Source organism: Pseudorasbora parva, chromosome 1 (assembly GCF_024679245.1).
Source record: "Pseudorasbora parva isolate DD20220531a chromosome 1, ASM2467924v1, whole genome shotgun sequence".
Taxonomy (NCBI): Eukaryota; Metazoa; Chordata; class Actinopteri; order Cypriniformes; family Gobionidae; genus Pseudorasbora; species Pseudorasbora parva.
In genome coordinates, this window is record NC_090172.1 from 26216580 (window position 1) to 26230466 (window position 13887).

General features: G+C 37.3%; 1 protein-coding gene and 1 long non-coding RNA gene across 2 annotated transcripts; one reads left to right on the forward strand and one right to left on the reverse strand.

Moving 5' to 3' along the window:
* Positions 1–9775: 9775 nt before the first annotated feature.
* Positions 9776–11640, reverse strand: LOC137083719 (uncharacterized). Its single transcript, XR_010906579.1, has 3 exons — positions 11609–11640; positions 11118–11260; positions 9776–9878 (listed from the first exon to the last, which is right to left on the reverse strand). It is a non-coding gene; the product is annotated as an uncharacterized lncRNA (long non-coding RNA).
* On the forward strand, positions 11210–13348 carry gnrhr2 (gonadotropin releasing hormone receptor 2). Its single transcript, XM_067449657.1, has 4 exons — positions 11210–11293; positions 11427–12040; positions 12407–12611; positions 12757–13348. Exons 2-4 carry the CDS (start codon positions 11504–11506, stop codon positions 13260–13262), a joined length of 1248 nt encoding a protein of 415 aa, XP_067305758.1. The 5' UTR covers positions 11210–11293; positions 11427–11503; the 3' UTR covers positions 13263–13348.
* Positions 13349–13887: the final 539 nt, after the last annotated feature.

The window sequence follows — 13887 nt, forward strand, 5'->3', positions numbered from 1 at the left end:
ACATGAATGCATTGTGGTGCTCTGCTCACGTGAACAGCATCGACCAAACCGGCATTCTGACGTAGTGCTCTGAAAATGCTTCACTGAATTTACTACGTCAGCAGCGTAGGAAACTAACACAGACGAGAAGAGGGTGTTGAATAAAGTCGGTATTTTGGGGCAATATTCTTGTTGCTTCGTAAAATTAAAGGGGGGGTGAAATGCTGTTTCATGCATACTGAGCTTTTTACACTGTTAAAGACTTGGATTCCCATCCTAAACATAGACAAAGTTTCAAAAACTAATGTTGGACGTTTTTCATGGAGTATTTCTGTGTTAAAAATACTCCTTCCAGTTTCTCACAAGTTTCGGAGAGTTTTTTTCGAGTATGGGTCGACTTGACCTTAATAGAGCGGAAGGTCCTTGTATGGGCCGTACGGGCTCTTCTCCCGGTAGTGTGCGCGCGCGCGCGTGACTAGAGCGAGAAAGGAAATGCACGGCCGTAAACACTCTCTCAGCTGCAGATCCAGTCGTCCGTGAACACTAATGTCGGTTATAGTCCGCGCCGCGCTCCACTTTATTCCTCCACTTTGACATTAAGCGACTTCAACGCTTCAGCACAGCATTCCGGGAAGGCAGCGCTGCATTTGAACCGATTTGAACGCAGAAATGCTTCAGTCGCATCGCAAAGTGGATCTCCACACTCCAAGAAGTGTGTTTTTGACGGAGCCGTCCCAGCGATAAAGGTTCGGTCCTGCTTTGGAAGAAGCCGGTGAGTAAATCTGCTTCAAATGTCTGTGCTGTTGGCTCGTCGCGTGAGTAAACATCAGTAAATGACACGATCGTTTCATCATTCAAATGCGCTAACGGACTTCATTGCTGTTCTATGTATAACGTTACACTAGTCTGACGTGCAAAACCGTTTTGCTTGCTACTAAGGTTTGGTCGCATACAATAGTCCATAAACCGAATCATGTCCTCGTAAACTGAGAGTAAAGACACACAAATGTTAACAGGCCACTAAATACAGTACATACCACAGAGACGGACGTTCTGCTGTTTCTGTTTCTATTTCAGCCTTCGAATTAGATTCTGGATCATATCTATTAGCTGAGATCGATAGCAAGGGTTTCTCCACGCTTGAGGACGTCACCGCTTTGTGCGCTCATCATTCTTTAGCTCCGCCCACACGATACGCCTTCAGGCGCTCGTTTTTTTCCAGAAAGACTCGGTACAGCCAATATTTCTTTTACAAATATAATAAAACTAAAGACTTTTCAGAGATATGAATGATGCAATACTACTCTATAGGTACTCAAGATTGACCTGAGATTGACTGAATCTGAGTGCCCCCCCCCCTAAAGGAATTGTGGTCAAAGCTGGTACTGCAACCACTTTCAAATTCCTGTAGAGCGGTGCATCCCCTTTTCCCCTCCCCCTGACTCGAGGTTGCCAGATAGTTTGCAGGATCCAGCAGGGACATTTGTATCTGCAGCTGTGGTAACTAGAGCAGAGCTGGCAACCCGGATGCAGAAACACTACTGACTGTGATTGGTGGATAGGCGGAGGGTGGAGCTTCTGGCCAAAACACAACATGTCAACATCAACATCAGTCGAGGGCTGCGACAACAACTTTTAAATGACAATATCCTGGCCGGACTACTGTTGTCAGTGATATGTCAGTGGGAACACTAAAATTATGATCTAAGTTATTCAACTAAATATACAAATACAATTAATTAATTAGGTCTTATTTAATTCTATAAACTATAATACTGATCTGCCAACATTGTCACTATATGATATATGAATATAAGCTGATACCATCACTGTTTTCTCCAGAATGACGGTAATCAAATCAAATTTTGTTGCACTATTGTTTAACACTGTGAAGCTGCTTTGAAACAATCGTCATCATAAAAGTGCTATATAAATAAAGTTGATTGATTGAAGTTGAATTATATAAGTATTTGAAATTAACATGATTTCTTAATGTCTAGTTACATATCAGGGCCTTTTTATGATTAATTGAAATGCATTTCTCACATACAGTTCCTTTAAGGTTGTACCACTGTAGTCATAAGGACTACTTTATTGCTGTCTTTACTTAATAATGGTAATTAAATAACTGTCTATGGAGGGGTCAGAGAGCTCTCGGATTTAATCAAAAATATCTTCATTTGTGTTCCGAAGATGAACGAAGGTCTTACAGGTTTAAGACGACATGAGAGTGAGTAATAAATGAAAGAATTAAAAAGTTGTGGGTGAGCTAACACATTAATATTATGCTCTTACTTTCTAAACATTTGTAATGAGTAAAATAGTCAAAATACACAGAATAATTCTTTCAGTCTTTCAGATAAAACACAATACTGTTGACTGCATCACACAGCAGTCATTTAGTGTGGCTATATTCACAGCAAGTGTGATTGTAGGTAATCACTAGTTTTGCGCTGAAGGTCTCTGTGCTTCAATACTCTGAGGGAAAGACAATTTACTGCTGCCTGGAGAATGGACTCAGCAATAGCATAACAGTATATCTCAGACTGTCTTTGGAGGCAGAGTTGATTTACACACACACACACATACGCACGCACACGCACACACACACACACACACACACACACACACACACACACAGTATTGACTGGTTGTTTTTTTTCTTTTTTTATCCATCCTACAGAGCAAGACTCACCACTCCTTGTGTTTTCCCATCTGTCTATGGCTCTGCTGGGCTCTTACGGTGATTCATTTTGAGCCAAACAGCGCTGTACTCAATTATACCATCATAGACCCCTTGTCTTTTTCCAGCACTTGCATCATCCCACCATCTTCTTGTCTTTTACAATTAAATTAAACAATTCAGCTAATAGCCTACATAAAAGAACCAGTTAAAGTGTATCTGGTGTTTCTTGTATATAATTCAGTTTTGTATAAGTTCAATCAAGGCCATATACTGAATTAAACTATATGATATCAGGTTTAAATAATACCAAACATTAATATTCATCATCAGTTGATAAAAAGTAACCCATAGTTAATTTGCTGTAGTGGGCTGATTCATCACAAAGATGACAAAAGGCAATGGATATGAAAATGTTGCTGCATGAACAGTCTGACACTGAATGTCAATAAAACAGACGGGTCGTACTATTGTGCACAAAGAGGTCTCAGAGGTCTCCAAAAATGACCTTTTAAAACTAATTGTCCATGCAAAAAAAATATATCCCACAAAATAAAAAAATGCACAATGCCGCTTATGGCATACTGTTACCTTAGTCAGAAAGTATGTTTTATACACAATTATTGATCACTGTAAAGTATTAATGTAATGGCAATACACTGGTCTTGGTCTTTTCTCCCCCATTGAGCCCTATAAGGTCTTGACAGTATTCAGCAACTTTTCATGTTCAACTTAATGGCTCCAATAATCTTTGTTTTCATTAATTTTTCATAAACTAATTTTAAAATAAACAGAAACGATGACACTAAAACAGCTTTTGTGCAAGTTTAATGTATTTACATCCATATTCCATGATATTATAGTAACTATATGCTAGTATAAACAGTAAACTACAAATTGTCCAACGATATGATGAGTGAACTAAAGGGCAATAAAAGGCAACTTGGTGCACTTTGGGTTAATACTGAGCTTAGGGAAGTATGAATAAATGCTCTCTGTATTGCCTGGATCAACATATTTTGTTGATCCTAAACAACATTCCTGTCCAAAAATGTTGTCCTAACCCTAAACCTAACACTAACTACCTATAAATTATCCCACAAATTAGAGGGATATAATACGTGAATAACATAGAAGCACCTGGTTGTAAGCCTAAACTTGTCCCTTGAAACCTGATTGGTTGATTAGAATGTTGTTCAAGGATCAACAAAGATGTTTGATCCAGGAACATGTTGTACTTTGTGAAATTGCGTTCACTTATGGGCTCTACAGTGCAAGGGGCCATCTAGTGGTCTAATGGTGTAGTGCACTGCAATTAGTGAACGAAAGCAAACATCAAAGTTGACAACAGAAGAATCAAATTATCTAAATCTATAATATAATTTCTCTAAATGTCACATTGTAAGATAATATAGTTCGTTTATATTGTACAGCTGTTTGAGTTATGTACACTTAGTTTATAAAGCTTTAAGCTTTCATAGATATTAAAGGATCTTATTAAATTTGATCTTTATACTTTTATTTTAACATTGATATTTAATAAATTGTAAGAAACAGACATACACACACACACACACACATTGTGTTTCCAAGTTTTATGGGGACTTTCCATATGCGTAATGGTTTTTATGATGTATAATGATGTATAATCTGTACATTCTATCCCCCTACACGGCCCCTACCTCTAAACCTACCCATCTCTCTCACAAACACACACACACACACACACACACACACACACACACACACACACACACACACACACACACACACGAATACACACGAATACACACGCACGTAGCCTTATAGAGAATATACCGCTATCCCAGACGGAGTAGGCCTACTGAATTTGAAAATTGAGCAGAAGTATACATAGGAGGGCAGAGCCAGGCTAATTATGTGCTTGATAGCTCTAATAAAATGCAAAACATTATGATAAATGGTATCAAGTTATTTTTAAAAATGTACTGGGGCATCAAGCAGATCTCCATTGAAGTCACTAAATATTTCCTTGCACTAAAAGAAAATAAAGATCTATTTTTTAAATAAAAACACAATTTAAGCTTAGTTTCAGAAAGTAGTTTATCAATATGTGGCTTAAAAAATAATTGACTTCAAATAAAATAATATACAACTTATAACTTGCAACACATTCAGTTTGGTTCGTTGGAAAGAATTTCTGGAATTAAAAAAACAACAAATATTAATTTAGTTTTATCTGTATTTAAAACCAGTTTAAAGCTGCTGTATGTAACTTTTTTGTGTTCAAGATTTACAAAAAATATATAATGAGAATGTACAACATGAATCCATTTTCCAAACTGTGCTTTTGTCCCTGAATCATTATGGTGCACTTATAATAGGTGTTATATTGGGATTTTAAACCGGTCTGGTAGGAGCCACTACAGAAGAGCACAGTCCCGGCGTGACTAGCCATAGACATAAACGCTAGAGAGCAAAAAGTTCCGGACTGCAGCTTTAGGTTAACAGACGAGACTGTACAATACCAAAGCTAACTGTAAATAATGAAGAGCTTGTGAAGCCGATGAAGTGCAGCAATAAATAGCAGTGTTGTCTCCATAAAGATGGTATGCATTGGGTAATGTTATAACAAATATTATTCATACACAAGGAAAATAATGTGTCCCAAAACAGACCCCTGAGGGACACCTTTAGAGACTGACAAAACAGACAAAGAGATGCAACCATTTAAAACACACTATGTTCTCGCTGAAAAGGAGTTGGCAAACCATTTGATAGCATTTTCAACAATGGCAAGTCTTTTTAATAGGACATCATGGTCAACTGTCAAAAGCCTTCAGTAAATCAAGAAAAGAGCTGCAGTGAATCTCCACCCACCCAGCAGACTTCCTAATGTTTTGGAGTTCACATTGGGAAATATATAGATTAAATAAATACGTTTAAAAAAATCAGCTGCTAGTTTTAAAGGTGTCATGAACTGGCTTTTCATTTTTTTTATCCTGTTGTCTGAGGTCAACTTATGACGTGTAATTTAATTAGTTACTAATCATATTAAACTGAAATTGCTTTGCATTGATGAAGTAATTCAAACCAGATTTATAATGGGTAACTTATAACAGTAAGCAATTACTTTCCAAAGTAACCTTCCTAACCCTGAATGTATGAGATTCAACACATTATTTCTGTTCTGTGGCTGTGGAATTTCTTTAAATTGTCATGAATTTAATTCTACTTCCTATCATTCCAATTCAAGTTCGACTTCTTGTGGGGCGGAGTCAATTCAATTCAAATTCCAATTCATGAATTGAATGGAGGCCAATTCTGAAATTCCATATTTTTAAGCCTGTTTGGTAGCCCGTCTAGAAAACACACAGCCCCAGGATGTTTGGCTTTGCAAGCGCTGATCACACAATAACAACACCCCAAATAAAGGATTCTCCAGCGTGCAAAGGTATGTCCTCCACATAATCAAAACGATCTGTAATAATGCAGTACTATCACATATAAAACCATGTTTTACTCACATAAGTGTGTTGCACCATCCCTTTCGGATCCATTATAAAAGGTACATCATCATTGTGTTTTAATCTCAACATGGCTGCAAATCCAGCGCGACCTTGTTTACAAATGATTCTGCAGCGAAATGACACAAACATATGTGCAATTTCTTATGCACGTGAGCTAGAAATTCATGCCAAATTAGAATCTGAAGGAAGCTTGTGCTGGGACTGTGTTCTTCCACAACCAGGCAATATCTTGCTATCTTCAGCATGTTTATTGCTCGGTAGCGTGATCCGTTTAGCTCCATGAGTCGGTGGACTGAGCTACAGAAGCAGGCGTATGTATCTGAGGAGGCGTTTCTGCATTCTATGACTTCAATGGTTGACATATTCTGAGATCTCTCGTTTTCTGGGCCTGGTGTCAATAAAAGCTTTTCTTTGACTAACAAGGAAGTTTTCAGCTCCCAAACTTGCAGGATATTCTTACATCACGATTAACTTTTATATATCAAAGGCTCAAGGAAAAGATTTCTCAATTCATCACCCCTTTAAATAAAATTACTTATTTGGGTCCAACTTACAGAAACAGAGAACTGGGCAAATTAACATTTTTGTGTAGTAAATTTACGTGGAACATCAATTGAGGGTACGAAAAGAGGATTTGTCATCAGTTAAGAGACTAAGGTAAGAGATTAATATAAGGAACCTGAAGATATAAAATGCTCATTTAAGATATTTCAATTATCATAGGCTCGAGGCAATCGAATCTGATTGTTTACATTTTGGGATGTTTCCAATAGATAGAAATCTAATTTGGCCCTTTTTTTTTGAAAGTACAGAGGTACAAAGATCTGAAGTACAGAGATTTCTCAACTTTCTAAAATGCACCAACTTTGGTGCTTCTGGCTTTAGCGGAAGCTGCATTCCTGTCCTACAGAAGCCTAGCTAGCTCCGATGTAAACCAAGGATTATTTTGCGCCTTTACTCTTACTTTACTCATCAGGGCATATTGTGCATAAAAGTATGAAAAAATGTCCATGCTAACTCAACATAATTTATTAATGTAATACGACTCCAGTCAAAAGATACAAATTATCATGAAATATCTGTTCAACAAAATGTTTTCCTTTCTATGTTGGACGTTTGGCATTCCTCACAGCAGATTTATCACCAACATCATTTGCAAATATTCCTATATCTGTACAGTATATTTATGAGGTGTATTAGTCAGGTAAAGGTCTGATAAAGAAGATTTTTCTGAACATTTAAGATTTAATCAAGTGGGAATATCCATCAAATGTGTTAAATCAAAGGAGCCACAAAAAGACAGAAGATAACCAATCCCAGTTAAAATAATAGTATTTCATTAAAGTTAATAGAAAGTTGCTATTTAAAGCTACACTGTGTAACTTTTTTAGTTTATTCTTAGCTAAAATCACTTAGTTCTTTCAAAAATATATGTGCTCATTAATGTATATTTACTTCTTTCAAGTAATAAAGTATTCTCGTAAATTTATAATATACCATTGAAAATACATATGGGTGAGGGGTTCGAATGCCAGTCGCCATGTTGCTCCTCCATCTTGAAAGTACATTTGCCAAAGAGGGACATACCCGTAAATTCAAGCTTCGCCTTTCGCGTTTTAACACTCGATGGCACTGTGAAGAGGGGGATTGCTTGAGGCTGCTATATGAGGATGGAGGATCACTCTTATTCTCAAGGATATTTGCCAGAGTCGCCAAGGAAGCGGAAAAGAGAATTAAGACGGCAACGCAACGGGCAAATCAACAAGACAAAAGTAAATATTGGAGTGGCCTTTCCAAGATGGAAAGAGCTCATGAGGAGCAACGATTTTAAAAAGGACACCGGAGTTGCCAGCTTTCTTCTCGACAGGTAATATTAATTCAGCATATTTGTGTATATTGGAAGTTTTATTGTTGCTTTGCTAATTATATCATGGTGTGCTGTGCATAACACTAGAACAACATCTAGGATAGTTTTCCTCGCGTCAATGATGAAAAAGTATTGTAAACTTGTAACATAAATCTGTGTTCTATGACGGATAACATGAGATTAATATTTTAATTGCAATATAATTTGTGGGCTATATATGTAGGCACTTTAAATTTTAGTTATTTTTCATTTATTTTACTGTATACACAATTAATGCAGTCTAATCTGATAATGCTAGTGTAAGTTAGCTGTTTCTAAGCGAGACTTTCACCTTTACTTTTACATCTGTCCTGTAATCATATTCATTTAAGACGTATTATTGTACGATGTAAATATATTTAACACTATGACACCTTATTATGACTAGCCTACGAATGGGGCACTGGTAGGTCATTAGAGAAAATGATATAGCCTACAATGTAAACTTTGCCTTACGCTATTGATAGTCAACCAACTAAAGTCAAAGAAGCATCTTTAGAAAGCTCTAATTTTTAAAGCAAACCCCCCCTCAAACTTCTTACTGATCGATAGAGCAGTTATCACCCTAGTGTGGAATTTACTCCTTATGTATATTGCAATTCGAAAACCCTTTTCCAAACTATCACATCTGAACAGAGGACCTCAATTATATTTATTTAATTATCTGGAATAGCTTTGCTTAACCAAGTTTCAGAGAGTATAATTAAATTTGCATCTGTTGAATGAGCCCAGATTCTGTTGAAGCACTGAAAAAAAAAAAAAAAAAAATTATAACCTGAATCCATGTTTGTGCAAATAGTAAAAATAGTAGTTTGCTTTTTGGAATCTGTTCTTTAAGGTTTGCCACATGATTCTGAGTTTCAATGCCACATGCCACATCATTGTCAGGTTTCAATGAAATAAATACAAATATTGCAAATTATGAATGATGTTGTGGTAATGAGAGAAATCATTTACAATAAAAAATTATTTACTCTATGACTAAATATACACAGTCATTGTCAGATGTATGTCCATCCTTGGTAAATATGAACAAAGAAGGCTGTAAAACGAATTCTTTGTTTATCCTTTTGATTAGCAAAAAATCTATCCTTTAATTGAAGTAAAAGAATTGAAAGTGGGGGAGAATTTTTTCTCCAAAACACACTGGACACAATTATTGGAAGCCCCGACTTTTTATGAGTAAAATATCTCTGAAGTATAATCCCATTTATATTTACATTTCCAATAACACATTCCAGCATATTCAGTTGTCAGACACGATTGGAACTTCAAACGGGACCGGGTTCTGTGGTCAGACTAAACTTTAAAAAGAGCTTTATTGCTGCAAACCCACAAGATTACTTTGGTGCAAACAGGGATAAAAAGTGCCCCATGATCACGGTGAACTATACCGCTGGATCTTTAATCTTGTGGGCTAATTTTTCTTCCAGAGATCCTGGAAATCTTGTTCAGAGACATAAAATCATGGATTCTATCAAATACCAATAGATACAATATCAAAACCTGACCACCTCTGCTTGAAATTGTATAATGGGCCGTGGTTGGATCTTCCATCAGGACAATGATGATAAAAAAACAATCAAAATCAACACACAAATGTGTTACTGAACACAAAATGAAGCTTGTGCCATGACCGTCCCTGATCTGAACCCTATAGACGAGTAGTAAAGGTGAACTGAAGAGAAGACTCACCAACATCTGAAGGGTCTGGAGAGATTCTGGAGGAATGGTCTCTGATCTCTTGTCAGGTGTTCCCCAAAATCATCAGGCATTATAGGACAAGACTCAGAGCTGTTATCTTGGGAAAAAAATAGGTGGCAAAAAGTATTTAATAGAAGGGTGCCAAAAATTCTGGCCATGTGTATTATTTCCTAATTTCAAGAAACTGCATGACTCCTAATAATCCATTTTAAAAATGTGAAATTTTGTATTTGTTGTTCTAACGGTATTAATATTTTTAGATTCAGACTGTTGCAGTAATTAAATATTTTACAACATGTTTTGGGAATTATGTGTAAAGAGTTTAAAATGTTTTGGAATTAACACTTATAAATACTTCAGATCTTGTTATTAGTGCATGAAAAGGAAATTTGCTAATGTAAGTCTTTTAAAACAAACTTTCATTACTTTCATTTTTCCAGTAAATAAATTAATAAAGATGACAAAAAAGAGACATGACAAAACCAGTGTTAGACCATTTGGATAAAAACAAAGGAAGTGGATTTCATAAAGATGCTCAATGTTCTCGTCCCTGAAACTGAAACCGTTTTAAGGCTGTGAGGCTTTCAGAGTGGAATCACTATCACTTCTGAGCTCAGCGTTTGTCCTGCTGTGGGACACATTGACCTTCCTGACAACACTCTTTCACATCACATGTGTCTCTATTGCCTTTGAGCATGATATTACTAAGCACATCGCAAATCAAATCAAAAACAAAATCAACACACACACACGCACGCACGCACACACACACACACACAAAACTGTGTGTTGTGTTTTCATGTTTTATGGAGACTTTCCATAGAGATAATGTTTTTATTCTGTAAAACTGTATATCCTGTCCCCTTATTACCCTACCCCGAAACTTACCCACCACAGAAACCTTTATGCAATTGCATATCCCCATAAGTCAGTGTGCATTCAGGTTAAAGTCCCCACCGGAATAGAAAACATGAACACACACACACACACACACACCATTGGATTTTGGATTCTGCCACTGTCCAGTTGAATAGTTGGGGACACTTAATATTCAACAATATTACTGATCTGACTGTACTGCTGTTGTATGAGAACTGAACTGAGCTGGACAATGACAGAACTGCTTTATAGATTAAATTAACTAATTTAATAATGAATGATCTTTACAAAGGAACTAAATCAACAATTGACTTCAGCAATTGTAACAGGCAAAATGCATCTTTTTTCCTGTTATCACTAAAGCTGCTTAGAATTGTATGAAGTGCTATATAAATTAAGATGACTTACGCTTTTATCTATCCTCAACCCCTTCTTTAAAATGAATTAGCAAACTAACCTTAAGCCTCCATTAGACACGTGGGTCCTTTGATCACATTTGGCATATCTCAATTAACCACGCCCCCGGTGATTCTGCGATTCATTTGGACACTTGGCTGCCTCTGGTGTAGATGGTCAGCTCAGTCAACAGACCACAGATCTCTGGTCACCATCAAAACAAGGGGAGAACATAAGGTAATTCATTATTTACGTTTCTAAATGTAGCCTAACTGAAAAGTTTAGACAAAGTAAATATAGTTTATGAACTGTCATTTAAAGTAATAGCATCTACAGTTTCTGGAATGACCCTTTTGGGATTATTTCCCAGTTTCCACGTGTTTACAAGGTCTGCAACATCCTCACAGTTGATTTAACTACTGGTCACTGAAGCATAAAAGAAGAAGCATGAATTCAAGTCATCACATCGAAGATGAGCATTTTCAGAAGAACTCCACCTGTAAGCATGATGCCAAAAACTTAAACTCGAGCAGCACAGAAGATCTTTCTCACCCTCCTCATCTTCCGCACTTCACCACCGCGGCTCAGGTCCGAGTGACGCTCACCCTCATCCTGTGCGCGCTGTCCGCCTGCTGCAATCTTGCCGTGCTTTATTTAGCCAACCACAACCACAGAAAACGGTCCCACGTTCGGTTGATCATCACCAACCTGGCGGTGGCGGATTTGCTGGTTACGTTCATCGTCATGCCCCTGGACGCGGTGTGGAATATAACGGTGCAGTGGCTCGCGGGGGATCTCGCGTGCCGGACCCTGATGTTCCTCAAACTCGTGGCCATGTACTCGTGCGCTTTCGTGACCGTGGTGATTAGTCTAGACCGACAGGCTGCCATTCTCAATCCTCTGTCCATTAACAAAGCGAGGAGGAGAAATAAAGTTCTGCTGAGTGTAGCATGGACCATGAGTGTCGTGTTATCCATACCACAGGTAAGTGAGGTGTAGCCTACGGGGGAAACATTCTGATATGAGGTAGACTTTGGCCCCAAGATGGTCTCACATCTTAATTTTTTTTCTTGACCAAAATCATATGTCATACAAATGATATCAAAGTAATTTACACATTCTGTAAGGTTTAGCCCAGGGCTTCTTGGCCCGGCGTCATCTAATAGAGGTAATAATTTAATATTTTGTGCTATGATAATTAGCAAATGTGTCTATCTATTGTCCTTAATGAGACATTGGCTGGTGCATTTTGTGAATATATATAAACTATTCACATATTTCAGAACAAAAAGGAAAGAGTAACCTGTAGATATTGATATCTGTAATGCCTGTAATATTTTCTTTGGGCAGGTGTTTGTTTTCCATGTTGTGGTGATTGATTCCCCCAAGCGGTTTATCCAGTGTACGACCTACGGCAGCTTTAGCTCACGCTGGCATGAGACACTTTACAACATGCTTACCTTCACCTTCCTCTTCCTCTTCCCACTCGTCCTCATGATCTCCTGCTACACCAGGATACTGTTTGAGATCTCCAAGAAAATGACAGAAGACAGCTGTAAGTTCGTTTTTTTTTATCCATTATTGAATCAACAGTCCAATAGTGCTTCTTGATCAGTTTGCATGTGTCATTACCCTGAGGCATCTTTAGTTTAACTGTCAAGCTAACGTCTTGCTTTTGTTGTGATCTTTGTCACATCCAGTGCTGTCCAACAAAGTGCAGCTGCGCAGGTCAAAAAACAACATCCCTAAGGCACGCATGCGCACCCTGAAGATGACGGTGGTCATTGTCCTATCATTCATGGTGTGTTGGACACCTTACTACATGCTTGGCCTGTGGTACTGGTTCTGTCCCGCTGGCCTGGAGGTAACAGTGTCCCAGTCCCTCTCACACATCCTTTTTATCTTTGGCCTATTAAATGCTTGTTTGGACCCCATCATCTACGGTCTCTTCACCATTCCACTGTGTAAAGGCATGAGGCACCGACAGCGTGAACATAACGTTGTAGCTTTTGAGCTGGAGAACACTAATAACTCTTTGATGACTTCCATTAGAACTTCCACCTCCTCTCTCACTTTAAAGAGACTGACAGTTCAGCAGAATCCTGGAGAAAAGCTAGAATGGGACAGAGAGCATGTGCACAGGATTGGAGATGATGGGCCAAAGAATGGTGTGGCTTTTGCAAGTTATTCCATATATTTAGACTAAAGGCCAAACACGAGTTGTCTATATGTATAGTTTTGCATTTAATTACCATTAAAGCCGTTATAGGCACATATGTAATTAGAAGTGATTCAAAAATAGGTTATTTACAGTGATTAGTACATTAATACTGGCTAATGAGGTAACACCTTTGCACGCTGAATCTTTAGAGGAATTTTATTACAGTGAAAAAAATTTGAACAATTATTTTCAGTAAGTATAAAAAACTTTTATTCTGCAATGACATCAAAAAATTATCAAAAGTGACAATAGAGACACTTACATTGATACAAACAAATATATTTCATATAAATGCTTGTTCTTTTAATGCCTACATTTATCAAAGAGTCGTTAAAAAGTGGATAAGGGTTTATACAAAAACATTAAATAGCTAAAAAATGTATTATACACCAACACAACTTTTTTCAACATTGATAACCATAAGAAATGTTTCTTGAGCAGAAAATCATCATATTAGAATAAAACCTGAAGACAGTATTTCACAATACTTATATCCTCTTCGGTAAAAAATTATCTAAACATTTTATATTTTGAAATTATTATTTTTTTGCTTCATTGAAATGGGATGACATGGGATGACTATGTGAACACATAAAAAAATCATGGAGAT